The sequence below is a fragment of the Gallus gallus genome, chromosome 7, assembly GCF_016699485.2.
Source record: "Gallus gallus isolate bGalGal1 chromosome 7, bGalGal1.mat.broiler.GRCg7b, whole genome shotgun sequence".
Classification (NCBI taxonomy): domain Eukaryota; kingdom Metazoa; phylum Chordata; class Aves; order Galliformes; family Phasianidae; genus Gallus; species Gallus gallus.
Window position 1 is genome coordinate 4,891,753 of NC_052538.1, and position 23,703 is coordinate 4,915,455.

Sequence of the window (23,703 nt, forward strand, 5' to 3'; positions counted from 1 at the left end):
GGGTTATCTTTTGAAAACCTGTGTCGTTATAATAGGCATGGCATGGGGTTTTAAAGAATACTGTATAAAAAGGCTCGTATAATCCTTACTGTGATATCTAAAGGGTATAAAAAGGCTCATATAATCTTCATTATGGTATCTCAGCACTCCTGGAAGTAAATACTGCAGCGTGTTTTGTGTCAGTAGAAAGTGGCATCAGAAGGATGGGGAAGCTAATAGGGATGGAACATGGATCCCTGTCTCCAGCAGTTGAATCACCTAACTTCATTGAAACTATGCACCAGCCTTAGGAGAAGGGTAAAAATGCGCTCTGAAGCCTCTATAGAGGATTTTGTCTCACTGGGCTTAAAAGAAAAACAACCCTTAGTTCTTCTGTAGCGAAATCCCTACTTTGTCTATCATATGTTTCCCCTTCAGTCCCTGAGTATGCAGCATTCCAGCAGGCCATGGAAGAACAAGAGGTCACTTTGTCACTCTAAGTCCTTACGGCCATTATGGCAGTAGAATAACCAATATCTGGGATTTATGCACTGGATTTATGGAGCACATATGTGATTAAGAGTTTCTCAGCCTGTGATTTTACAACTCAGTTAAATGTAGTGGTAGCGAGCCTTATGAAAGACCCAACACAATGCATTTCAGAGGCCCCTGGGAAAGGCCAGGCAAAGAGTTCCTGCACATAATCACCAGAATGCTTAATGCAAACAATGCTTTTGGGATTTGTGTTCCAGTCTGGAGTTCTGTACATACCGTTCAGCTCATGATGGATGTTAAAAAAGCTGCATCCCAGATGTCTTCTCTAATCTATGTCCAAACGCGTTTGCTATCTCATGGCTCAAATTTGCCTAAAAGATCATTTTATGACCTTGCCTCCATTATTTCTGGAAGGAACAAGGATAACCTGTCCTTGTGGCACTCCACAAGTGTCACATTTACCTAAATAAGTTGAAATGTGCACGTCCAGCTAAAATGTCCACGCCAGCACCCAAGCATGTCAATGGAAATCCCCTCTTCTGCCCCACTGATCTTAATGCTGTTCAAATCCCAGCGATTGGGTTGTTTGCTGGGACAGGAATCTTTAGTTCAAAATTATTTCCAAAGCTTTGAGCTTTTGAAATTAAAGTTTTCAATTTGGTAATCGGAAAATACTCAGATTAATTATGTGGGCACATCTGATTTCTTCTGCACTTGGAACATTTCCACTTCCAATGCTAGCTCGTTTGTAGAAGGTACTGCAACAGCCGATGCAATCACATATATATAGGTCGATCAGCTAAATAGAGAAGGTGGTGTTCTCCAAGGAACTTTGGGGAATTTCCTTTCCCTAGCATCCATTTGGATGGAGCTGCTCGATTCATGTTGATGCCTCGGATGTCTGCAGTGTAAAGCAGTGGTTTGGGACGCTCAGTGCATCTGGAATGGGATACCAAGCCGAATGGAGATGCCAAGCATTCCTGTCAAATACACAAGTAATCTTGCTTCACTTTAGCTCTGGGGCTGCACACTAGTCCTCAGGGGATGAGTGAGTCTCCCAGAGTGCCTCTCTGCCTCTCTCTACTCTCTCTTAACTACAGTGGAAGATGAGGCATTTCACAAAAGATAGCAGAGATGTCACTGAGAAGGAATCTCTGCAGGGTCAGGCTTGATGGGGACATCTTCAGACATTCCTAGGGGACTGCATTAATCTTGAAAGTCCCAGATAGTGCTTTGGTCCCAGGAATTTGGAATTCCTGGCAGTCTTGCCATTGGTTTCACTGGGCGCTACATAAGAACCCATGAGAGGTGTACAGCTTTCCCTACATATTTTTGCTTTGTTTCTATTGGAATTAACACCACTGGTTCTTTCTTCCTGCTGGTTTTGGGGTCAGTTCTTGCATTCCTCTTCTCTAAGGAAACGTACTGAAGGATTTGAGAGAACTGAGAAGAATTAATAGAGGAGGGAGCTGCTCCTCCGTGGCTTCTCTTGTCTTTGCAAAGCCCCTTTGATGTTTTCCACAAACTTCTATATAAAGTCAAAAGTTCCCAAGGTCTCCATTTTTGGGTATCCAGCTGCTGAAAAGCTAAGAAAGCACTACATTCATCTTTTCTGGATGACACAAAACAGGGATTTCAGGCGCTGTTCTCCACTTGGAAAATTTCCTGTACTCAGCCCTCTTCTCCTTGGAGTAATTGATGAGGAAAAAGCCTGTCTAGGGGGATAAATACTGGATGTATCCTGGCTCTGGGAAGGGGAATGCTCAAACAAATCCTTGTTCCTGTGTGAGTAGCTCTGTTTGGACAGCCTGGGTGGTCAACGCACTGCTAGCCCATGGCATTGGCAGTTCAAGTCAGGTTGTAGCTTGGGGTGGGAGCTCTCATTCACTTCAGACGGAGTTTCATCACTTCTTTAATCTGAAACCACCACGGCGGGCTATTCTATGCTTCAAATTTTGATGGCCAGTCCTTCTTCAAACAATTTCCATCTGGTCTCTGGACGTGAAGGGCATTTGCAAGGCTCATGCTTGCCAACAGAGGCAGGTCCCTCAGGACAGCCACACTGCAAGAGTTGTCTCCAGCTGTAAATCACTCCTTGGGGTAGCCCAACCCTACAGTATTTGTCCATCATCAGAAACCCAATGGAGACCAGCCTCCCCAGGCAAAAAATGGCCTTTGCGAGCACTGCTTTCTGCAGCCAGCTGGTGTCTGGCCAAGGAGGACTGCAGCCAATGCTTTGTTCTTTGTTCATATCCAAAGTAAATAGCCTCCACGCAGAGGAGCCCTGATGGGATGAAGGATTGCCCTTTTCCATCTGGGCACGGCATACTGTTTGCTACCACTTACCCCGAGCAGTGAGAGGTCCTAATGGCTGGGTCTCAGATTCCCTGGGGCTGTGCACTGAGTCTGGGAGATGATGGATAAAAGTGGGTTGTTTGAAAGATGGTGTTATCTCCCATCATGATCCATATAACGTTTTTGTCATAACGAGTGTTGGTCTTGTTAAAATCTATTGCTGCATCATGTACATCTGGTGTATTAAATATGATGGTGTTTTGGTTCCAATGCTGCACAACAAGTTTTTTTCTTTTTTCCCCCTTAACTATCTTCCTTCAAACAAAGCCAGAGAACTGGAAAGCTAAATGTGCCCTTTCTTCATCCTATGCCATCATCAATAATACAGTTTCAGAGATTACAACCTAGGATACCTATTTTGCTAAACACGTGGCAAGCAGGATAGAATTCAGCTCTTCCATGACTGGGCTGGCTGTGCCAAGAAAAACCATAGCTTGTTTTTGTTAGCTAAAGAATAAGATGTAGGACACGAAGACCCGAAGTCCAGGTATGTTGAGTAAGCAGAGATTATTCTTTACTTGTGCCATTGCTCTTGTGAACCCAGTCCTTTTGAGACCAAACCACTCTCAGGTTTTATTCATATAGCTCTGCTGCAGACCGAGGAGCATCACTGTATTATTTTGTCTCACGTTCCAGCTAACTGCCAAGCTTTCTCCTGAATTTTTGCCCTTCTTCCTTGTTTTGGCTTGTATGTATTTTTATAAACAATGCAAGTCTTGCAACTCTTCAGTGTTTTTGAAATAGGAAATACTTAAGCAGATTTCTTGCTAGAACCCGAGTTACAATTCTGTTATTTTTTTTTTTAATTACGACCCTTAAAAAAGGAATGAAAAGTAACAGTTCCACAGACAAATAAGTCCTAAATCTTACTGGACTGTTGACATAGAATTTACGCGGAGGGTTGTAGTGGAAGACTTCACTGACGTTATATTCATGTGTGTGTATCATTGCTTGCAGTTATTGAAGTGAACAAGAAGGATATAGTCTTCCTGATAGATGGCTCAACAGCTCTGGGGACTGGCCCCTTTAACTCAATTCGTGATTTCGTTGCCAAAATCGTCCAAAGGCTGGAGGTTGGACCTGACCTGATCCAAGTTGCGGTGGCTCAGTATGCAGACACTGTGAGGCCAGAGTTTTATTTTAACACCCATCAGAACAGAAAGGATGTGATGGCTAATGTGAAGAAAATGAAGCTCATGGGTGGTACGGCCCTCAACACTGGCTCGGCACTGGACTTTGTGAGGAACAACTTCTTCACCAGTGCTGCCGGGTGTAGGATGGAGGAAGGGGTGCTCCCCATGCTGGTACTCATCACTGGTGGTAAGTCCATGGATGCCGTTGAGCAAGCTGCAGCAGAGATGAAAAGGAACAGGATAGTGATCCTTGCTGTTGGGTCGAGAAATGCTGACGTGGCAGAACTCCAAGAAATTGCTCATGAGAGAGATTTTGTGTTCCAACCAAATGATTTCCGCCTTCAGTTCATGCAAGCCATTCTTCCTGAGGTGCTGTCACCCATCCGGACACTCTCCGGAGGAATGGTCATCCACGAAACACCATCAGGTAATTCATTATCTTGTTCTAATTAAAGAGATGTTATTTATAAATTTATCAGCTTGTATTTTGTTACAAGCAGAGGTAACACGAAAAAGCATGAAGAACATTTCAACGTAGCTGAATGTTGTCCCTTTGATTTGCAGAATGTGCATGAACAGCCAGATAAACGTGGTAGCATGCTTGTCGTTATAACTTTGCCATTCCTTCCTGGGGGCTTTGTCCCAGTCCATGTTAGTCACCAGCCTTCAAAGCCTGGATGCGAAAGAGGAACGTTACTAGTTAGGTACTCAGACCATACACTGGAGGTTTTTCCTTTCCCTTAGGGTGTGTGTAACCAATGGATAGGACACACTTTGAATATCATCATCTCTTCCCCAGCTTGAAAGTTACCCATAGCGGATATATAGTCGAGAAAGCTTAACTTTTTCTCTTAGTGTAAATAAAACAAGAACATTTGCTCATGGAGATGTTCAGAGAAAGCTAGCCTGACACTGCTGGCCAGAAACAGCTGCTTCAATAATATATTTATAGTTTTCTTCCCAACATTTATTCAGCCCATGCCTTAAGAGGCACATGAGACTGTTGCAGTGTTGACTTTAATTTAGCCTGTTTAGAAGATGATCCAAAGCCCTGTGAAACCAATGTATTCTTTTTACTCGGTATTTCCATTGACATCAGTAGACTTTTGGAAGAAATCCAGAAGGTAGAGTCATGTCTTCTGAGGCAGTTTCCCGGTATTTCAGGAGGTTTTTAATCTGTATAGAGATCTTATACCAAATTCCTCAGGATTTGTCCCCAGTAGAGATGCTTGAGGTTGAATTCTTGTCGTGCTAGATCACATTTGAACCTTGCAATTCTGTCCCATGGCATATGGACATCAGTAAAACAAGACTTTGTCCAGCTTCCAGTAAGGCCAATAGTGAGATTCCTGTTGGCTTAAGTGGGTGTTGAACCATCCATGCTGTTGCTTTTCAAACAATTTAAAATTATAAACCACAGATTTTTTGAAAGAGTCCTTTAAAAAAAATAAAAATTAAAGTCTATGACTGATCTATATGAAGAGTAGACATTCTAAAATCAGTTAGCTGATACTTGTCCTTAATTAAGATGAATATCACGGAACTCATCATTTAATAAGCTTTTTTCAGAACATATTTCCTGCTAATACAGTTTGGCATGGCTGTGCACCAGACCTGACATTTTTATCTTTCCACTGCCAATTAAAAATGTTCCTGCACCTCCTTGTTCATTACAGTTTATTCATGCAGCTTTTGTTTCCTTTTCTACTCTTTTTGATGTTCTCAACTCACAGCTACACACATTCACAATAAGCAAATAAACATCTTCCACTCTGTAAACAGACTATCATTAATAACGTAACTGAATTTGACATTGGGCAGTCTGTTAGATTTCAGCTAGATTACCTAAAGATATCCCCTCACCCTGGGCCTTGAATGAAACTGTGCTGGGAAGAAAAGCCCATCGTCTCCCATCTGGAGATGATGTATTAATAGCAAAAGCACACGGGGAAAACCTGCAGCATCTTAGGGGTGACGCTGCAGATCTGCAACTCCGGGCTCAGTCACAGGGAGACAACTTGGAGTCAACTTAATCTCACAGAAGGAGCTGAGAACTGGCCAGTTAAAGCCCAAACAGAGAGACTTTTGCCCCTTTTACTGCTTGCTACATGCAAGTCTGTAACTGCAGAGATATAAAATGCAATTTTCAGCATCAAATGCAGACACTGGAAAGCATGTGTCTCGGGCATTCATTACCACCTAATCCAGACCAAGTTCTAAATCCAACAGTAAAAGCTATTTTTAATACCCACTCAAAAAAACAACCAAATTAGTTACTTGGCAGAAGAGTTTTCCCATGCAAGCAGAACCCTGCTCTGCATGACGAGCCAGCACAATACAAGGGTAGTGTGGCCAGAGCAGGCACTGCAGGGCACGATGTGGTTCTCTGCATCCCTGCGGGATGGGGATTGCTTAGCAAGGGTGGTAGAGCAAAGCTGGGTGTCAACAAATGCTTTGCGTGCCAGGAAATGGCAATAATCCCTAAAGTGGTAAGCCCTGAGAAAATCCATGCTGACTTCCAGATAAGCAAAGTCTGTGAGTATAATTCAGCGTTACTCCATCAAGTCAAGAGAGCTACCTTTTGCCAGCTAAAGCATGGCCCAGAACATGCAGCCCTGGCATCAGCAGCCATTGAAATCATCTGCCTTAACAGACACTGAGCCCTGCTGACAAAACCGATGCTTAAAGGCTTTTCAGTGCGAGTCAGAAAGCTCCTCTGCCAAATTCAGTGATGTCCGAAGTCCTTGTTGTTTGTCTTGTGATCACACCCTCTCTTCCCTTTCTCTCCCCCACACCCCCTTCCCTCCTAACACAGTTCGCATGTGTGTACGGCGCATGCTGTATGCACACATGAAAATATCCATTTTGTTTTCCATGATGTCTCATGTTATTTTCTGTGCTCTACCGCAGTTCAAGTAACCAAAAGGGATATCATCTTTCTTTTGGATGGATCACTCAACGTCGGAAATGCCAACTTCCCCTTTGTGCGGGACTTTGTTGTGACTTTAGTTAACTACCTTGATGTCGGAACCGACAAAATCCGAGTTGGCTTAGTGCAATTTAGCGACACTCCTAAAACCGAGTTCTCCCTATACTCATACCAAACCAAATCAGACATAATTCAACGTTTGGGGCAGCTGAGGCCCAAGGGTGGGTCAGTGCTGAACACCGGCTCTGCACTGAACTTTGTGCTTTCGAATCACTTCACTGAAGCTGGTGGGAGCAGAATAAATGAACAAGTGCCGCAGGTCCTAGTCCTGGTGACGGCAGGGAGGTCGGCCGATCCCTTCCTGCAAGTTTCCAATGACTTAGCTCGGGCCGGAGTGCTGACTTTTGCTGTTGGAGTTAGGAATGCGGATAAGGCAGAGCTTGAACAGATTGCATTTAATCCAAAAATGGTATATTTTATGGATGATTTCAGTGATCTGACAACATTACCTCAGGAGTTAAAAAAGCCTATAACAACATATGTTAGTGGAGGTGTGGAGGAGGTTCCACTCGCCCCAACAGGTAATATCTACCTTCCTTCATCTTGACTGCATTAAATTAATCTTGTTTGTCTTGACTGTTTGTTCCCAATGTACACCTTCACACTCGTCCAAGGCCCTCAGTCATCAAAGCATTGAGGACTGTGCCTAACCTTACATGCATTAATTTTGACACAGTCAGCTCTTCATTTTGCTGAAGTCGCACTTTAAAGACAGCACAGTCTGAAGGAGGTAAGAACAGAAGGGTGAACAGAGTGAGTCTATGCCCACTAGTCACCGTTTCAGGCGTTCCCTTTTCACTTCCATAATAATGTCACAACCTGCAAGTTCATTGCTTGTACTATCTCAGGCAATGGGAGCTTGTAGTTTGGCCACAGGGATTATTGTGTGAAGATAGACATAGCATCAGTGAGCATGCAGGAGCAAAGGTCTAGCCATGTACGTGTAGCTAAATTGTTCCCTACAACCACTCTGTAGAAGTGATATTATCAGACTGTCACAGAGACTGAATTTGTCTTCAGATATTCAAAGTTAGGCTCTGACATTAAGCTTAAAAATTGTTGGTAAGCTTAACCTTTTATAAACAGATGTCTGCTCAGTAATTCCCTTACTATGGTGTAACTCCGTAACATGATGGAAAACACAGAAATGACAGCAGGGTAGCAGAGTCTCAGGCTGCAGCAAGTGAGGATAAGCTCAAGTGCAGCAGCTGTGGATGCAGAAACAAAGGAAGAAAGGTGCTTGCCTTCAGAAGGTCTCAGGTAGGCAGGGATCTCCAATGATATACCCTCAACTCCACTGCCAACCCTTAAATGAGATCTGGGAAGAGGTGGATCCTGGCTCCATCCCTTCCAATCACTCAGGTACATTGCATGCAGCTGAGCTCCCTTGGGTTGGCCCTGCCTTCCACCAGGTACTCAGTCACTGTTTCAGGCCATGACTTAGCATTTCCGCTACTCTATGGCTATGCGTGTACAAAGACACAAGAATATCCAGAATTGTTCAGGCTGGAAAGGAGGCCATTAAGATTAACACAGCAGATGTTAAGATGCACAAATATGAGGTGCTTGGTTTTGCCTTGGATGCTTGATGAAACGAAAAGGGCCACTGATAATGGGTAACAAAAATTTTCCCCTCCCAAAGTCGTAACTCACCTCAGGATATGACTGCCTTGTGATGCAATTGAGAGAATGCTATGTCTGTGTGTATAAATTAGCGTTTATTCATCAACTAATGAGCCTTTAAATACAAAAAAAACCCTTCCACTTCTGTTGTACTTCATGCCTCTGTTGTCAGCAGGTTGCTAGAATAGATGTCACTGATCTATTCTGAAATGGCCAATATATGATATGACTGACACAATATGACACAAGTATATGATATGCTATATGATATGACATCCTGGTGCCTGAATTTACTGAGTCTTAAGAGAGGTGTCCCTTGCTTTCCTTTCCTTATCAGATAAACACATGGAAGGTACTGTTTAATCCTGTAGTCTCTGAATACTTTGGTAAATGAGAATCACTTGTTTTGCATATTGAAATCCATCTGACTTAGAGAGAAGTTTCTAGGATGAAATTTAAGAAGAAACGTGCCTTCATATCTTTTATTTCCCTCTTTTCATTTGTGAATTTATTCTAGAAAGCAAGAAAGACATTTTATTCCTGATTGATGGTTCAGCCAACCTCTTGGGTAGCTTTCCTGCTGTCCGGGACTTTATACACAAAGTCATTTCTGACCTGAACGTGGGTCCCGACGCCACGCGAGTAGCTGTGGCTCAGTTCAGTGACAACATCCAAATTGAATTTGACTTTGCTGAACTCCCATCTAAGCAAGACATGCTTCTGAAAGTGAAAAGGATGAGGTTAAAAACTGGGAAGCAGCTGAATATCGGAGTTGCGCTCGATGAAGTCATGAGGAGGCTGTTCGTGAAGGAAGCTGGAAGCAGGATTGAAGAAGGCATTCCTCAGTTCTTGGTCCTCCTGGCTGCTGGGAGGTCAACCGATGAGGTGGAGCGACCATCGGGAGCTCTGAAGGAAGCTGGAGTTGTGACCTTTGCTATCAAAGCCAAAAATGCTGATTTATCAGAGCTGGAAAGGATAGCTTACGCCCCACAGTTCATTCTGAATGTCGAATCCCTTCCTCGGATTTCGGAGCTCCAGGCAAACATAGTGAACCTACTGAAAACTATCCAGTTTCAGCCAACAGGTACAAGGCCCCATGGTTTCTGTGGTTCCCAAGGGGATGAGAATTACCATTTACTTGCCCCCTTCTCTTCGGTAACTGGGGCAATTGGGCCTGGTGATGTTTGAAATGATTGGGTAGAAACTGCTATTGTACTTGGATTTTCCTCTGGCCAGACCCTGCTCCAGCAAACACTAAGGTCCAAACTGAATTTTAAAGATGAGCAATTCCATCAAAGGAAAAAAAAGCCTTTTGTTCAGCTGCAAGAGCTGCAATAGATGCTGTTACTGATGAGTAAATCATGGTACAGGTCTGAAGTAACAGATCTGTTGCCCTAATTAAATAAAATGACATGCAGCGCTGGGCAAGGACTTGGAGGAGCAAATTAAGGCTTGTCTCAATTCCTCTTTCTATTCACCACTTCCTGGAGGAGTGATAGAGTGTAAGAAGCGCTGTAGAGCCAGTGTGACCCCACAGCACAACCCCCCCTTATTCACTCTTTCTCTATTAACTTAAGGGGTGTAACAGCAGCCTTTGCATTTTGTGCCTAAGCACCAATAAATCAGACGCTCTTCACACAGTTACTATTAAAAGCTCACCTGCTGGAAAGGGATGAATTAAAGAACATAACATATCATAAAAAAGAATCACACGGCCTCAATCAGAAATTGAAACCGCAGTACTGGAAATTATGCAACTGTGTGATTTCCCAAAGGCAGCCCTTATTTGAGAGTTGACCTGTCTTCCAACAGCAGGTGGAGACAAGGAAAACTGTAATGACTTCCACATCATCTCTTCATGAAAGCTCTGGGCAGATGGACTTAGAATCATAGAAACATACAAAAGAAATAGGGCTGGAAGAGATCTCAGGGTGCCATCTGCTACACATTCATTTCCACAAGAGGATCTGCTTGTCCAGAATTGGCTGACGCTTTTCTAACCTGTTCTGAAAATCTTCTAGTGGAGAAAATTCTCCTGGCCTCTCTAATCAATCAATGCAATTGATTGAATATCCTTGTTGGTAAGATATTTGACGTAAATGTCAATCCTCTGCCTTTCTAGTCATGGCTTAACCCATGTGCATCTCTTTTGACTCAGAAGGAATACAAGTGTCAGCTCTTTCTTGTGTTTTGTTTGACCACCTTTCATTCACTTTAAGCTTGCCATGTATGTAAGGGTGGTGAGGCACTGGCACGGCTTGCCCAGAGAGGTGGTGGATGCCCCATCCCTGTGACACCAAGGTCAGGCTGGAGGGAGCTCTGAGCACCTGATGGAGCTGTGGGTGTCCCTGTTCGTTGCAGGGGAGTTGGACTAGATGGCCTTTAAAGATCCCTTCTAACTCAAATGATTCTATGTCTTTTCTCAGTCCTTATGTCTCTAGCTCTGTAACCTTCTCAGTCTCCTAGGATTAGTTCATCAGACTCAATTTGTTTGAAAACTAGGGTATAAGTAAGGACATTTGAATATTCTTAACTTGATCTTCTCTTACATGAGACAGAAACCATATCCCACCATTGCTGGAAGTATCTGTACTTCTAATGGGAGGTGGAAGTTAAAAGGCATTAAACATTTTGCCCATGTTGGCATTGTCTGCCTAGAGCCTTGACTTTGTGGATGGCCAGCTCTATATTTGGTCTTCCTTTTACTGCAAGTTCCTTACAAATCAGATCTTTGCTACTGCAGATGCTTGCTAGATCTCAGTTTGTGCCTCTGGCCATTCTCATTTTCTCTGTGCTGGTTTGGAATATTACTTCTTAGTAATCTGATCCCATCTGCACTTTAAGTGAATCCTCTCATGCTTCATGATTTACAACATTTTTCAGAGGGGTAGCTAGGTGTCTTTAATGTTGTTAAGAAGCTTGTAATCTGCAGTCTAATCCCAGCAGACTGAGGGTTTAAAATTCCTTTGACAACGAGGTACTGTAACCAATTCCACTAGCTGCTCACCAAGAGCTGCACCCACCTCCCTTTCCTAGTATTCTTGACCCACCTCATGTGTATTTTTTCTTCTACCTTGAGACTTTTGTTAGAACTCTTTTCCTCTGTTCCTGGGCTTCAGAGGAGCTATATATTAAGCTATATACTAGGATATGCCAGACAGCACCTGCTCCCTCTTCCTACTTGTCTTGTTCAAAAAGCTATTTTATTATTCCATCTCTATGTATTAATCTACCACATTTCTGACATTCCTCCTACATAAGAAACTTGTCCTGAGGTCTGTATTAAGATTTCAGTTACCCTTGATAACTTTTTATATTTCGAGCATTCATAAACAGGCGTTTAATATTTCCTTCAGGGGAGCAGTTCATGCTCCTGTTGTCCCATTGACCATTGCTATGAACAAGCAATGGGGACACCGTTCTTCTGCTTGTGTATGAGATGCAGTGATGTTTCCTGCTTGGCTGAATCAAAGTTTTGCCATTCTGTTAGCCAACAGCAGAACTCAACAACAGTTTTCCTGATCTCTGAGTTATGTAAATTACTGAGTGTTAGCTCACGGTTCTTATTCTTTGCCCTCGAAGAAAGTTCAAACTTAAAAGAAACAAAAAACACAGTTTGTTTCTTAAAAGAAACAAACACAGTGACTTGTATTTTAGAAAAGCATTGCAGCATTTTCAGTTGGATGTGCTTTTCAGCAAGTTCTTGTTTTGTCTGGGCATGTGCAGGACCATCTGTCTCTAAGGTCGGTGATGCCCGAGAAAAGCTTTTGTCTCCCTCTCTGCGGGCTCCCTGTGAGCACCCTCTCTGTAGTAGGCATAGAAAGACTTTTCCTTCTGAAAACCAGATTTATCTGTCAGCCAAAATCCCTCAGGTAGAGGATGACACCTGGAGGCCCTTGGCACCCTATTTCCTATGTGTCTATGATTCTATGACTTGGTGGATAAGGCACTGCAGATGTTGCACTGTGGTTTCCACCAACTTCCACCCATCTGCCTTCTCACCAGGGATTGCATCTGATTGGAAATGTACCTGAAAAACCCATTCTGACACCTCGCTGTCCCCTCCTTACACTTCGGTACTCCTTTGGTTCAATGTATTCAGAGAATAATCACTCCAAAAGAGAACCTCACTTATTCTCCCTTCCCTTACTTGTCTCAAACAGTAGTTGAGAGAGGTGAGAAGAAGGATGTGGTGTTTCTAATCGATGGCTCGGATGGTGTCAGAAGAGGTTTCCCTCTCCTGAAGACCTTTGTGGAAAGAGTTGTTGAAAGCCTTGATATTGGCCGTGACAAGGTCCGTGTTGCCATTGTGCAGTACAGCAACGCCATACAACCTGAGTTCTTGCTGGATGCCTACGAAGACAAAGCCGATTTAGTCAGTGCCATCCAAGCGCTGACAATTATGGGAGGATCTCCTCTGAACACCGGAGCAGCCCTCGACTATCTCATCAAGAACGTGTTCACCGTATCGAGTGGCAGCAGGATAGCTGAGGGCGTCCCGCAGTTCCTGATCCTGCTCACTGCCGACCGATCCCAGGATGATGTGAGGAGGCCCTCAGTGGTCCTCAAGACGAGTGGCACAGTGCCCTTCGGCATCGGGATTGGAAATGCCGACCTCACAGAGCTTCAGACAATCTCCTTCCTCCCGGATTTTGCTATCTCTGTACCCGACTTCAGCCAGCTGGATTCAGTGCAACAGGCCGTGTCCAACAGAGTCATCCGGCTGACCAAGAAAGAAATAGAGTCTCTTGCCCCTGATCTGGTTTTTACATCACCCAGCCCAGGTGAGAAGAAGTTTGTGTCTGCACCAAGAGCCAGCGGCAAAATATGATGTTTAGTAACATCATGGTTGCAACACAAACAGAAAAGCGGAGACGGTCACGGCTCTACATCCACCTTGGTCTCACTGTCAATGTATTTTCTGATGTACTTAGGGTTAGTAGGAGCTGTGACATTAAGCTGACCCACCATTAATCACAGTCCTACAAAGTGGTCCATGTTACATCAACATGGAAGACACACAGAGTGGATGCCAGGACTTTAATCTCATTTTAATTCAGTGAACTGTTATTTCAGTCCGTACTATTCCTCTCGAAAAGGAAATGGTATCGTTTAGATGATGCAGGGATTCCTTCACAAAACTACATATCAACGTCACCTTTCTGCTAAATGTAAGACCTTCTTCTGATGTGTCTAACATTTGCTACGCTCATTCACAGGGGGAAAGGAAAATGGAAAAGAATCAGAACTTCCATTTCTGGTCTCACTTTGAATGAAATCCAGCCAGCATTCACCCGTCCTGAGGGGATGAAGGGTACCCAATCCAAATCAGTCCCTTTGAAGTCCACCAGTCTACTCTATCTGTTTCTTCCCTTCAAAGTCAGACTGCTTTCCCCCAGCCCCACTTGTCAATGTAATATTCAGTGATAATTCAGGCTCTGACCTGAATTACTGAGAGAATCATGGGATAAAATCTATCTTAGAGGAGAAAGACAAGGAAAGAGGAATGGCTTGTGTGGCAGCCCGCCTTGAGTAAGGAGCATCGCCATGCTACATTTCCTTATGTGTAGATCCCACCAGGTATTAATGTTCCAAGATTCCCTTGCTCTCTCTTGCTTCCTTTTCTCTGGAAACTGCTGTTCTTGCACTGCCTTGGGATGTACCCAGTAGACTGGCCCAGTCTCTGGGGCTCCCAGGAGAAATCATAAGGAAAGAAACAACAAGCATCTTCCCAAAGCATGGGCCAGTGATGTAGATGATGACGTTAGCTGCCTTCCATAGGCAATGCTTGATACATCCTCTGACTCCTTCCTTCTTTTCCACAGTGGGTGTGAAGAGGGATGTTGTGTTCCTGGTCGATGGCTCCCGCTACGCCGCCCAGGAATTCTACCTCATCCGTGATCTCATTGAGAGGATAGTGAACAACCTGGATGTGGGCTTTGACACCACTCGGATTTCGGTGGTCCAGTTCAGCGAGCATCCCCATGTAGAGTTTCTTCTCAATGCCCACTCCACCAAGGATGAGGTGCAAGGTGCAGTGAGGCGGCTGCGGCCACGGGGTGGCCAGCAGGTGAACGTGGGGGAAGCCCTTGAATTTGTGGCAAAAACCATCTTCACCCGTCCCTCTGGGAGCCGCATAGAAGAGGGCGTCCCTCAGTTTTTGGTTATCCTCTCCTCCCGCAAGTCTGACGATGACTTAGAATTCCCATCGGTACAAGTCAAACAAGTAGGAGTGGCACCTATGGTCATAGCAAAGAACATGGATCCTGAGGAGATGGTGCAGATTTCCCTTAGCCCTGACTATGTGTTCCAAGTCTCCAGCTTCCAGGAACTGCCCAGCCTTGAACAGAAGCTGCTGGCTCCTATTGAAACCCTGACTGCAGACCAAATCAGACAACTCCTGGGAGATGTGACAACAATTCCAGGTAAGATGCTGTCATTGCCAGCTGCCTCTGTTGCTATTCAAGTAAATATTACACAACAGGGTAAATTAATTTCAGTCCCTTCTTTTCTTAGTTATAAGTGGAGGCAGCACACATACTGCTTTTGGACACCACTTCTAAACATGCAGAAATTCTTCCTTAGTACCTAAATATATCACTTACTTTTATTTTCAAGTCAAGGACTTCAAGGTGCTTGATTGCATGTTCCCATTTAGTGGCTCTCTAAGAGAAGGATATAAATCTGTGGCAAAACAAAGCTAGAAACATTGCCAAATCCAGACAAGAGTGTTGAAGAATGAAACGGATAATGGTCTGAGTAATACATGCTTAGAACGTGTGGCAGGTTGCTAATGCACGCACGATGTCTGCTAATGCAGACAAGCCCTTGCGGATGAGCTCCACAAAGCACCATGCCTAAATCTGGGTGAAATATACCATGCAGTTTTACATTACCTGAGGAGAGGTAGCAAAGAAATCCTACAGAGAAGTCTAAGCAAAGACTTAGAGCACAAATAACTTCCCCTCTTTTTGCTTCCCGGCAGATGTTTCTGGTGAGGAAAAGGACGTAGTCTTCCTTATTGATAGCTCCGACAGCGTTAGGTCTGATGGACTTGCTCACATTCGGGATTTCATCAGCAGAATTGTCCAGCAGCTTGATGTTGGGCCAAACAAAGTGCGGATTGGAGTGGTGCAATTCAGCAATAATGTCTTCCCTGAGTTCTACTTGAGAACCCACAAGTCTAAGAATGCCGTACTGCAAGCCATCCGCCGCTTACGGCTTAGAGGAGGGTACCCCGTGAACGCTGGCAAAGCCCTGGACTACGTGGTGAAGAACTACTTCATCAAGTCTGCAGGGAGCAGGATAGAAGATGGAGTGCCCCAGCATCTAGTTGTCATCCTTGGAGATCAGTCCCAGGATGATGTCAACAGGCCTGCTAATGTGATCTCTTCAACGAGTATTCAACCTCTGGGTGTAGGAGCCAGGAATGTAGACAGGAACCAGCTGCAGGTCATCACCAATGATCCTGGCCGCGTGCTTGTAGTGCAGGACTTCACAGGACTGCCCACTTTAGAAAGAAAGGTGCAGAACATTCTTGAAGAGCTTACAGTACCTACAACAGAAGGCCCTGTATATCCAGGACCAGGTAAGACTGCTATGTCTCCTGCAGGCTTTTCTCAATATAACACAGACAGAGTTTGTACAGTGTGTAAATGGCTCCGTAACTCTCTTTGATCCCCAACAGTTTAGTTGCATTGCTTTAAAGAACACTTTGAGGAAGATTTTGTGGAGCATAGGAAAGCATAGAACTTGAAAAGAGATGAGGTTATCATAAAAACGAATGTTGCATGAGGTGTAATATATACGTTGTGTAAAAGGTTTTTTTTCTTGTATGCATGTAAAATCACTCCAAAGACCAACAAAACTTACAAGTTTGAAAGGAGATAGAAATGCAGTGCTATCTGACATAGTGCTAAGCACCATAAATATTATAAACATCGCAAACAATGATTAACCATTTTGATTTCTTTGTAATTTCTTTTTTTTCAGAAGGCAAGAAGCAGGCTGACATTGTGTTTTTGCTGGATGGCTCCATCAACCTGGGAAGAGATAACTTCCAAGAGGTTCTCCAGTTCGTGTATTCTATAGTGGATGCCATCTATGAGGATGGTGACTCCATCCAGGTAGGACTGGCACAGTACAACTCTGATGTCACTGATGAGTTTTTCCTCAAGGATTACTCCAGCAAACCTGAGATTTTAGACGCCATCAACAAGGTGATCTACAAAGGTGGCCGAGTGGCAAACACTGGTGCAGCCATCAAGCACCTTCAGGCAAAACACTTTGTGAAGGAGGCTGGCAGCCGAATTGACCAGAGGGTGCCTCAGATCGCCTTCATCATCACAGGGGGGAAATCTTCCGATGATGGGCAAGGTGCCTCCATGGAAGTTGCACAGAAGGGTGTCAAGGTGTTTGCAGTTGGTGTAAGGAACATCGACCTGGAGGAGGTCAGCAAGTTGGCCAGCGAGAGTGCCACGAGTTTCAGAGTGTCGACGGCTCAGGAGTTGTCTGAACTGAATGAGCAGGTCTTGGTTACATTGGCAGCTGCTATGAAGGAGAAACTGTGCCCAGGAACGACAGATGTGACAAGGGGTAAGCACCATCCTTCCATAATGTGTTCAGGTTACTACCAGTTAGAGTCTGTTTTGATGGACTCCTCCAGCCTGCCTATAGCTGAGTCCAGGCATGAGCTTGGACCTCCTCCAAGAACGTGGTGGTCAGCCCTTTGTACAAGAGCTTCAGCACATAAACGACTCGTGCTCTGTCACCTCAGGGCTGCAGTTGTGGTGGAAGAATTAAAGATATTACAGGCTGTGTCAGAGGAGACAGGGAGACATTGCTTGACAGAGATGGGTTCACCTCAGAAACAGGCTAGCCCCAAACTACTGACCCTCTGCTGCTATACCAGAGGGGCTCCTGCCTGCCTGATCCTGTTTGACCCAGGTTATCATTGCTGTGATGAAAGGAAGTCCACAGCACTTGTATATCAAATAGTGGCATTTCTCCATTCAGAGACCATCTGCTCAAATCATAGAATCGTGATGGTTGGAAAGACCACTATGATCATCTAGTCCAACCATCAACCCAATGTCTAACAGGATTAGGAAAGTCTGAACACTGGCACAGGTTGCTCAGAGAGGCTGTAGAACCTCCTCCTCGGAGACCTTTGTATATGACCTGGACGTGGTGCTGGGCACTCTGCTCTGGGTCGCCCTGCTGGAGCTGGGGTTGGGCTGGAGGGACCTAGAGATCTCTTCCCACTTCAGCCATTCTTTGGTTCTGTCATTGTTGCTTGAAAATCATCTGTTGCATTGCACAACAGTGATGCTCTCCTCTCTTTCCACGTTTCCCTTTCAGACTGCGACTTAGACGTGATACTTGGCTTCGATGTGTCAGATGTCGGAGCCGGCCAAAACATCTTCAATTCCCAGAGAGGGCTGGAGTCCAGGGTCGAGGCTGTGCTGAACAGGATAACACAGATGCAGAAGATCAGCTGTACCGGCAGCCGGGCGCCCAGTGTCAGAGTGGCCATCATGGCCCAGTCCCGGGGGGGACCCGTGGAGGGATTGGACTTTTCTGAGTACCAGCCTGAGCTCTTTGAGAGGTTCCAAGGCATGCGCACCCGTGGGCCCTATTTCCTCACAGCCGAGACACTGAAATCCTACCAGAACAAGTTCAGATCAGCACCCTCTGGCAGCACAAAGGTAAGTCAAAACCAAGGCCAATGGTGTTGGACAGGAATGCTGCCCCTCTGGTATATTTTGATTGAGAAGGAAGGCTGCTCTTTGATCTTGGTCAACAAAGTGACCATGTATTCATAAGAGAAGCCCTGACTTTTGGTCACCTACTTGCTCCCTGTGGCCTCCTAGCACTGTCAGTGCCCTGCCCTGGTCATTGCTGAGCAGCCAGGGCCCAGGGACACTGCTTGGCCATGCACTTTTCTCACCTGTCTGATATGATGCACATAAATCTGACACAGAAATGCACAGATTCATGTCCAGCAAAGTTGGGAAGGGAGGAGAAATTCCCCCATCTCACCTTGGACAAAATGTCTTGGACGAAGGCCCTCCAGGTTGCTCATGATTGCATTCCAACTCTAAGGCTTCTATGAGTCTATAATTCAATGATTCTGTGATTTCACACCAGAAAATCTCTAGGTCCCAACGTCAATTTATTTCTCTCCCAGGTGGTAATCCATTTTACAGATGGTACAGATGACTACTTGGATCAGATGAAGACTGCCTCGGCTGATTTGCGTAGACAAGGTAATATTTACTTTTTGAGAAAGCAACTACAGAGACCGTGTTAACATGTCACGTACTTTAACACTGTTTTTCATGGCTCAGCCACGTTTTGGTAGTACCGAATAAGGATTTCAGTACATCAGTGACTTGTACACACATTGCTGGTTTTTCATCACCTTCCCGTGATATTTAGATACCAGCCAGCACCTAAGCATGGGGGGAACTTGCACCAAGTGTATTTGTTCTTGGTCAAACAACTTCCATTTGCAACTGGAGAGGCTGAGAACAACCCAGCTTTGCAAGTGCGGGTGTGCACGCTCTGCAGAGCACCGTGTCCCATCACCGCTCCTTCTGCTTTCAGGTGTCCATGCTCTCCTCTTCGTTGGCTTGGATCGAGTGAAAAACTTTGAGGAAGTGATGCAGCTGGAGTTCGGGCGGGGTTTCACCTACAACAGGCCGCTGAGAGTTAATCTCCTGGACTTGGATTTCGAGTTGGCAGAGCAGCTCGTAAGTCACTTGGCACAGGCAGCGCTGCCTCGCAATGCTGGGGAAAAGCCAAAGGCTGGATGTGCTGCAGGTCTGGAGTGCTGCTGAATCACACCCTCTTGGCTCCAGCCGTTCCCCCTCCCTAGCTCACGTCTGCTCTTTATACAGATGCCGTAGCAAGTTAATGAAAAGCAGATCCTGGTGCTGCCCTGTCCTGTACCATTCCTGGAGTAGGGCTTCTCCAGTTCAGGCTGCAAAGGGCACAAAGCCCAGTGCGACTAGGTCAAATGGATAAGGTTAATCCACATAGCACACTAAAGGCTTGAGGGTGATGCACCGTCATGCATTGTCAGTGCTAAATCTCCTGCATAAACATAACTTTCTAGGTTTCTTCCTGGAGTTGATACAGTGCCTGTGTGTTAGACGTGTTTCTTACAAATGGCAGTTGTTTTTCTTCCAGGCAGAAGCTCATAGATTTACCTCCACTCCATGTATATATCCTCTCTCGAGCCCGTTGAGAACGAATTTGCTATCATCCCTTACATGTGCAGCTCCTCCTAGCTTCATATCTGCTCTAGATCTGTTAACCTCCTTTTCCAGCAGCTTTAATGAAATTAGGCTTAATTCGCTGTTACAACCTTGATGGGCCCTCCTCTGCAGAGCCAAGTGCAGACACTTGGAAGTGAACCTGGAAGTGAACCGTGGTTTCTGGGACAAGAGCTACTCTTCAGCCCATCCCCGTGTAGTTCCTTTGGCTAGGAAAATCCTTTCAAAATGTAAATGTGCAAAGCTGGCAGGAGGCATCTGCAGCCAGCAATGTCCTTGGCAAAGAAAAGGATTTTTTCTTTCTAGTGGATGATGCAAAACCAAGCTGTGATTTCTCTGAATCTGCATCTCCTTATTTTTTCCTCTTGCTGCGTGCTTGCAAACTGTTCTCAGCCCGTGGGTTGCTGGTGAGCTGCTCACCGCAACAGCTTTCTCCTGCCCTATTCCACAGCCTAGATTTGTTTCTTCACAGATGAGGTTGCTCTCTTCAGCAACGGGCACCGTTTTGGGGACTGGTCTCCTACTAAACGCCCTCTGTGACTTCTGCCCAAGCAGAATGTTGGTTTGACATCCCCTAAACAGGCAATCTAATCTTTCTGCCATCACACACCTCTTTCTCACACTGCTGTGGCTGTTTCCCGGTGGAGGGAACCCCAACGTTCAGTTGTGCCATCTGTGTTTCCTTGCAGGATAACATCGCAGAAAGGACGTGCTGTGGGGTCCCTTGCAAGTGCTCAGGGCAGAGAGGGGACAGAGGTCTTCCCGGCCCCATAGGACCAAAGGTATGTCGCTTCATTTGAAGAGGACAGCATCCACCATGGTGGTGATGGGTGGGTGGACACACAGGTTGTGCACGTTGCACTGGGTGGTGCTCACAGGGAGGTTGTGTTCCAGAGCAGTTGAAAACTGCTCTTCTTCCTTTTCCTCACAGCCTGTGTGCTGTAAACCAACTGAGAGGGAAGGGAGGGCAGGAGGGAAGGAGAGAGCAAAGCGTCTCATGAGACAACAAAGCGAGACGGTTGCTTTCCTTGCCTTGTTTACGTAGGTGATCAAGGAGATGCTGTGTGCAGAAATCCTAAATGTCGATTCAGAGGTAGCTCGCAGCACTAGGAAGAAAACAAAAAATGCTTTGTGTTTTCTTATAGGGTGCTACAGGTGAGATTGGCTACGGAGGCTATCCTGGCGATGAAGGAGGACCGGTGAGTGACTACTCTGCTCCAAGTGCTCAGTACTGCTCAAATCAGAGACCTCACCACAGCCAAGCATTCAGAGCCCTTCTTCTACGTGCTTTCTGCAGGGGATGCGGGGGTGGGATGACAAGAGAGCAGGCAGGACTTTGTGTCCTCCCCAGGTCCTGGCTGCTCCTTGAGAGCTATGGGGAATAGCTCCCATGCTGCAGGCTGACCCAGCTCTGTGCTGTTCCTGCGAGGCAGCTGGGGAGGTTTGCAGCTGGTCCCGGCTACCTCTGAGCAGGGCAGGGTGTTGTGGACACAGCAAGCACCAACACAGTAAAATCTTCAGCTGCATTAAAGCCACAGCCTGCTTCAAAGTACCCATATTGAACGCAGCTGGAAGAGATGAGCTAGTCCAAGTGTCAGACCATGAAGGGGTGTTCCTATCCATCATGGTGACAGGCAATGTGAGTCCCATGATCTCTTCTTAGCACGGCTTCTTCCAAACTCTTACTTCACGAATCCCATGTCACCGCTGGAACAAACAGCTCCCCACGCATCACGCCCAGGGGGTGAAGCCAAGGCCAAGGGCCTGATGGCGCGCTCCTCTTCCAATATCACAAGCAGGGGCCAAACACTGCCGTCAGATGTAAGGTCAGGATTGGGTTAGTCATCTCTGTTGAGCTCTGAGGGGTTCTTGTCATTTTCTGGAAGGAGAAAGATCTCTCAAAGCTGAGCGCTTGGCAGGGATGTGTCTCTCTCAGCAGCAAAGACGACCTCTACACGATGAACGTTGAGGACAAGAGATAGTCCTAGTGCAATGGCTGGGCTCCGGCCTTCAAAACTTGATGCTCCGTGGTTTAGGACAAAGTACCTCCCATGCTTGTCAATAAGTGCAGTTAGATAAGGATATGCATGCAGAGGCAAACCTTGACCATTGCGTTTCCTCCTCTGTGCACAGGGTGAGCGTGGACCTCCAGGAGTGAATGGGACGCAGGGCTTCCAGGGATGCCCTGGGCACAGAGGAACCAAGGTAAGTCTGGAAGGAGCCTGCATGGTGCAGATGTTGCATCCAGCTGAGGGAAGTCCACTGCTGCTTTAGGATGTCGTGCAGCGGCCACAAAGTCCACACCAGCATCCACCTGGCCAAGCACCCAAGCTCCCAGCGTGTATAGCATGGCTCTGAGGGGCAGAAGGGAGCCTGATGATCCAGGCTCAACCTGCAGGCAGGATTTGCTGTTGAAGAGGGGGGAGAAAAGTGAGCCACCACCACTGCTTTGGAGGGGGGTCCTTGAGCCAAGGCTCGGGACAGCAGCCGTGCCACGAGTTAGAAAAGGTGGTGAAAGATTTAATATCCATGGGTAATTTTCAGAGATATGAAAGGGCTGTTTCCTACCGGTTGCTCTGACAGCAGGATCCCCTGGCAGGGAGTGCAGGAGTGCCTGAACCAAGTCCATTAGTTGCAGCTGAGCTACTGGGCTCTTTAAAAAGCTGCCCAGCCTTGGACAAAGCTGATGCTCTGTATGGCCCCTGAGGTCTGCATCCATTTAAGAAGGGGCGTAGGGAGAAAGCAAAGTCAGCGGTAATCCAACTCATTATCCATGGAGAAAGAGTTATGGCTAAGGAATAAACTATTTTACTGGGTCAGCTGGCTAAAACCCATGATGCACGTATTTTATCTCGGTATGAGTGGCCAGGAGACAGCTGAAGGTTTGCACAGGAGAAGTGAGGGATGGTTTAACCCCCTTGCAGCACACCTTGTCCATCCCAACCCATCCTGGCTCTGGGTCTGCCCCTCTTCCCCACCACCACCCACAGAGGTAGCCCAGAGAGCAGCACACTAACTCTTTTTTCTGATCCTTTTAGGGTTCTCGGGGATTCCCAGGAGAGAAGGTATGGAACTATTTCCTCCTCACACGGTGGCAAGCGTGAGGGTGCATCAGCATCCCCCTCCCTGGTTCTCCTTTTCCTTGGTGAGCATTTGCCCCCCACATCTCTTCTGCAGGGCGAACTGGGAGAAATGGGTCTGGATGGCATTGATGGAGAAGAGGTCAGTCATTCCCAGCACGCTTCTCTTTATAATGCGATGTTCAGGTGAAAAGGCCATGCAAGTAACAAATACTCTCCTAAAATACTCCTGTTCTTTTGTAGGGAGACAAAGGCTTGCCTGGTTCCTCCGGAGAGAAGGGGTTCTCTGGCAGGAGGGTAGGTGTTCATCACGTGCTGTTACAAAGGGTGGAAGGTCCCTTTGGGTCTAGGGAGCTGGTGGAGGCAAGGGCTGCCCCTGCTGACTCTCCCTCCTTTCCCCCAGGGTAGTAAAGGAGCCAAAGGTGAACGAGGAGAGCGAGGTGACCGTGGGCTCCGTGGAGACCCCGTAAGTACTGCTGAGGCAGCTTCCTGATCTCCCCTTCCAAGTCCTGGGGGGAGGGGGGGTCTTCTGCAAGCAGTGAGTGTGTACTCAGGGTTATTGAATGCTGCTGGAACAGAAGCAGCAGTTCTCAGCCTTGTAGACTGAAGCCCAGATGCTGTTGGCAGCAGGTTATAATGCATGTGCTTGTCCAACCTATGCACCCTGCCCACCTGTGCAAGCTTTGCCCCAAGAAGTCTCCCCGCCCTGTAGCCCATGGAGCCAGGACAATTCTTATAGCGTGTGTTCAAAGACAAACTTTCAGGCCAGG

General features: G+C 46.1%; 1 protein-coding gene across 17 annotated transcripts in view; it reads left to right on the forward strand.

Annotated features, from left to right (window-relative positions):
• COL6A3 (collagen type VI alpha 3 chain) overlaps positions 1 to 23,703 on the forward strand; it is a 53,850-nt gene that overhangs the window by 12,389 nt on the left and 17,758 nt on the right. For 12 of the 17 annotated variants that reach the window (XM_046943540.1, XM_040703374.2, XM_040703377.2 and 9 more), the window contains 17 exons: positions 3,787 to 4,389; positions 6,873 to 7,472; positions 9,092 to 9,658; positions 12,738 to 13,358; positions 14,400 to 14,999; positions 15,560 to 16,162; positions 16,567 to 17,169; positions 17,935 to 18,281; positions 18,764 to 18,842; positions 19,183 to 19,328; positions 20,543 to 20,635; positions 20,999 to 21,052; positions 21,987 to 22,058; positions 22,892 to 22,918; positions 23,031 to 23,075; positions 23,177 to 23,230; positions 23,337 to 23,399. In XM_046943540.1, coding sequence (XP_046799496.1) covers positions 3,787 to 4,389; positions 6,873 to 7,472; positions 9,092 to 9,658; positions 12,738 to 13,358; positions 14,400 to 14,999; positions 15,560 to 16,162; positions 16,567 to 17,169; positions 17,935 to 18,281; positions 18,764 to 18,842; positions 19,183 to 19,328; positions 20,543 to 20,635; positions 20,999 to 21,052; positions 21,987 to 22,058; positions 22,892 to 22,918; positions 23,031 to 23,075; positions 23,177 to 23,230; positions 23,337 to 23,399 — 5,177 coding nt within the window. The remainder of the gene's footprint in view (positions 1 to 3,786; positions 4,390 to 6,872; positions 7,473 to 9,091; positions 9,659 to 12,737; positions 13,359 to 14,399; positions 15,000 to 15,559; positions 16,163 to 16,566; positions 17,170 to 17,934; positions 18,282 to 18,763; positions 18,843 to 19,182; positions 19,329 to 20,542; positions 20,636 to 20,998; positions 21,053 to 21,986; positions 22,059 to 22,891; positions 22,919 to 23,030; positions 23,076 to 23,176; positions 23,231 to 23,336; positions 23,400 to 23,703) is intronic. The other 5 variants (XM_015289149.4, XM_015289155.4, XM_015289154.4 and 2 more) reach the window with 3 other exon arrangements.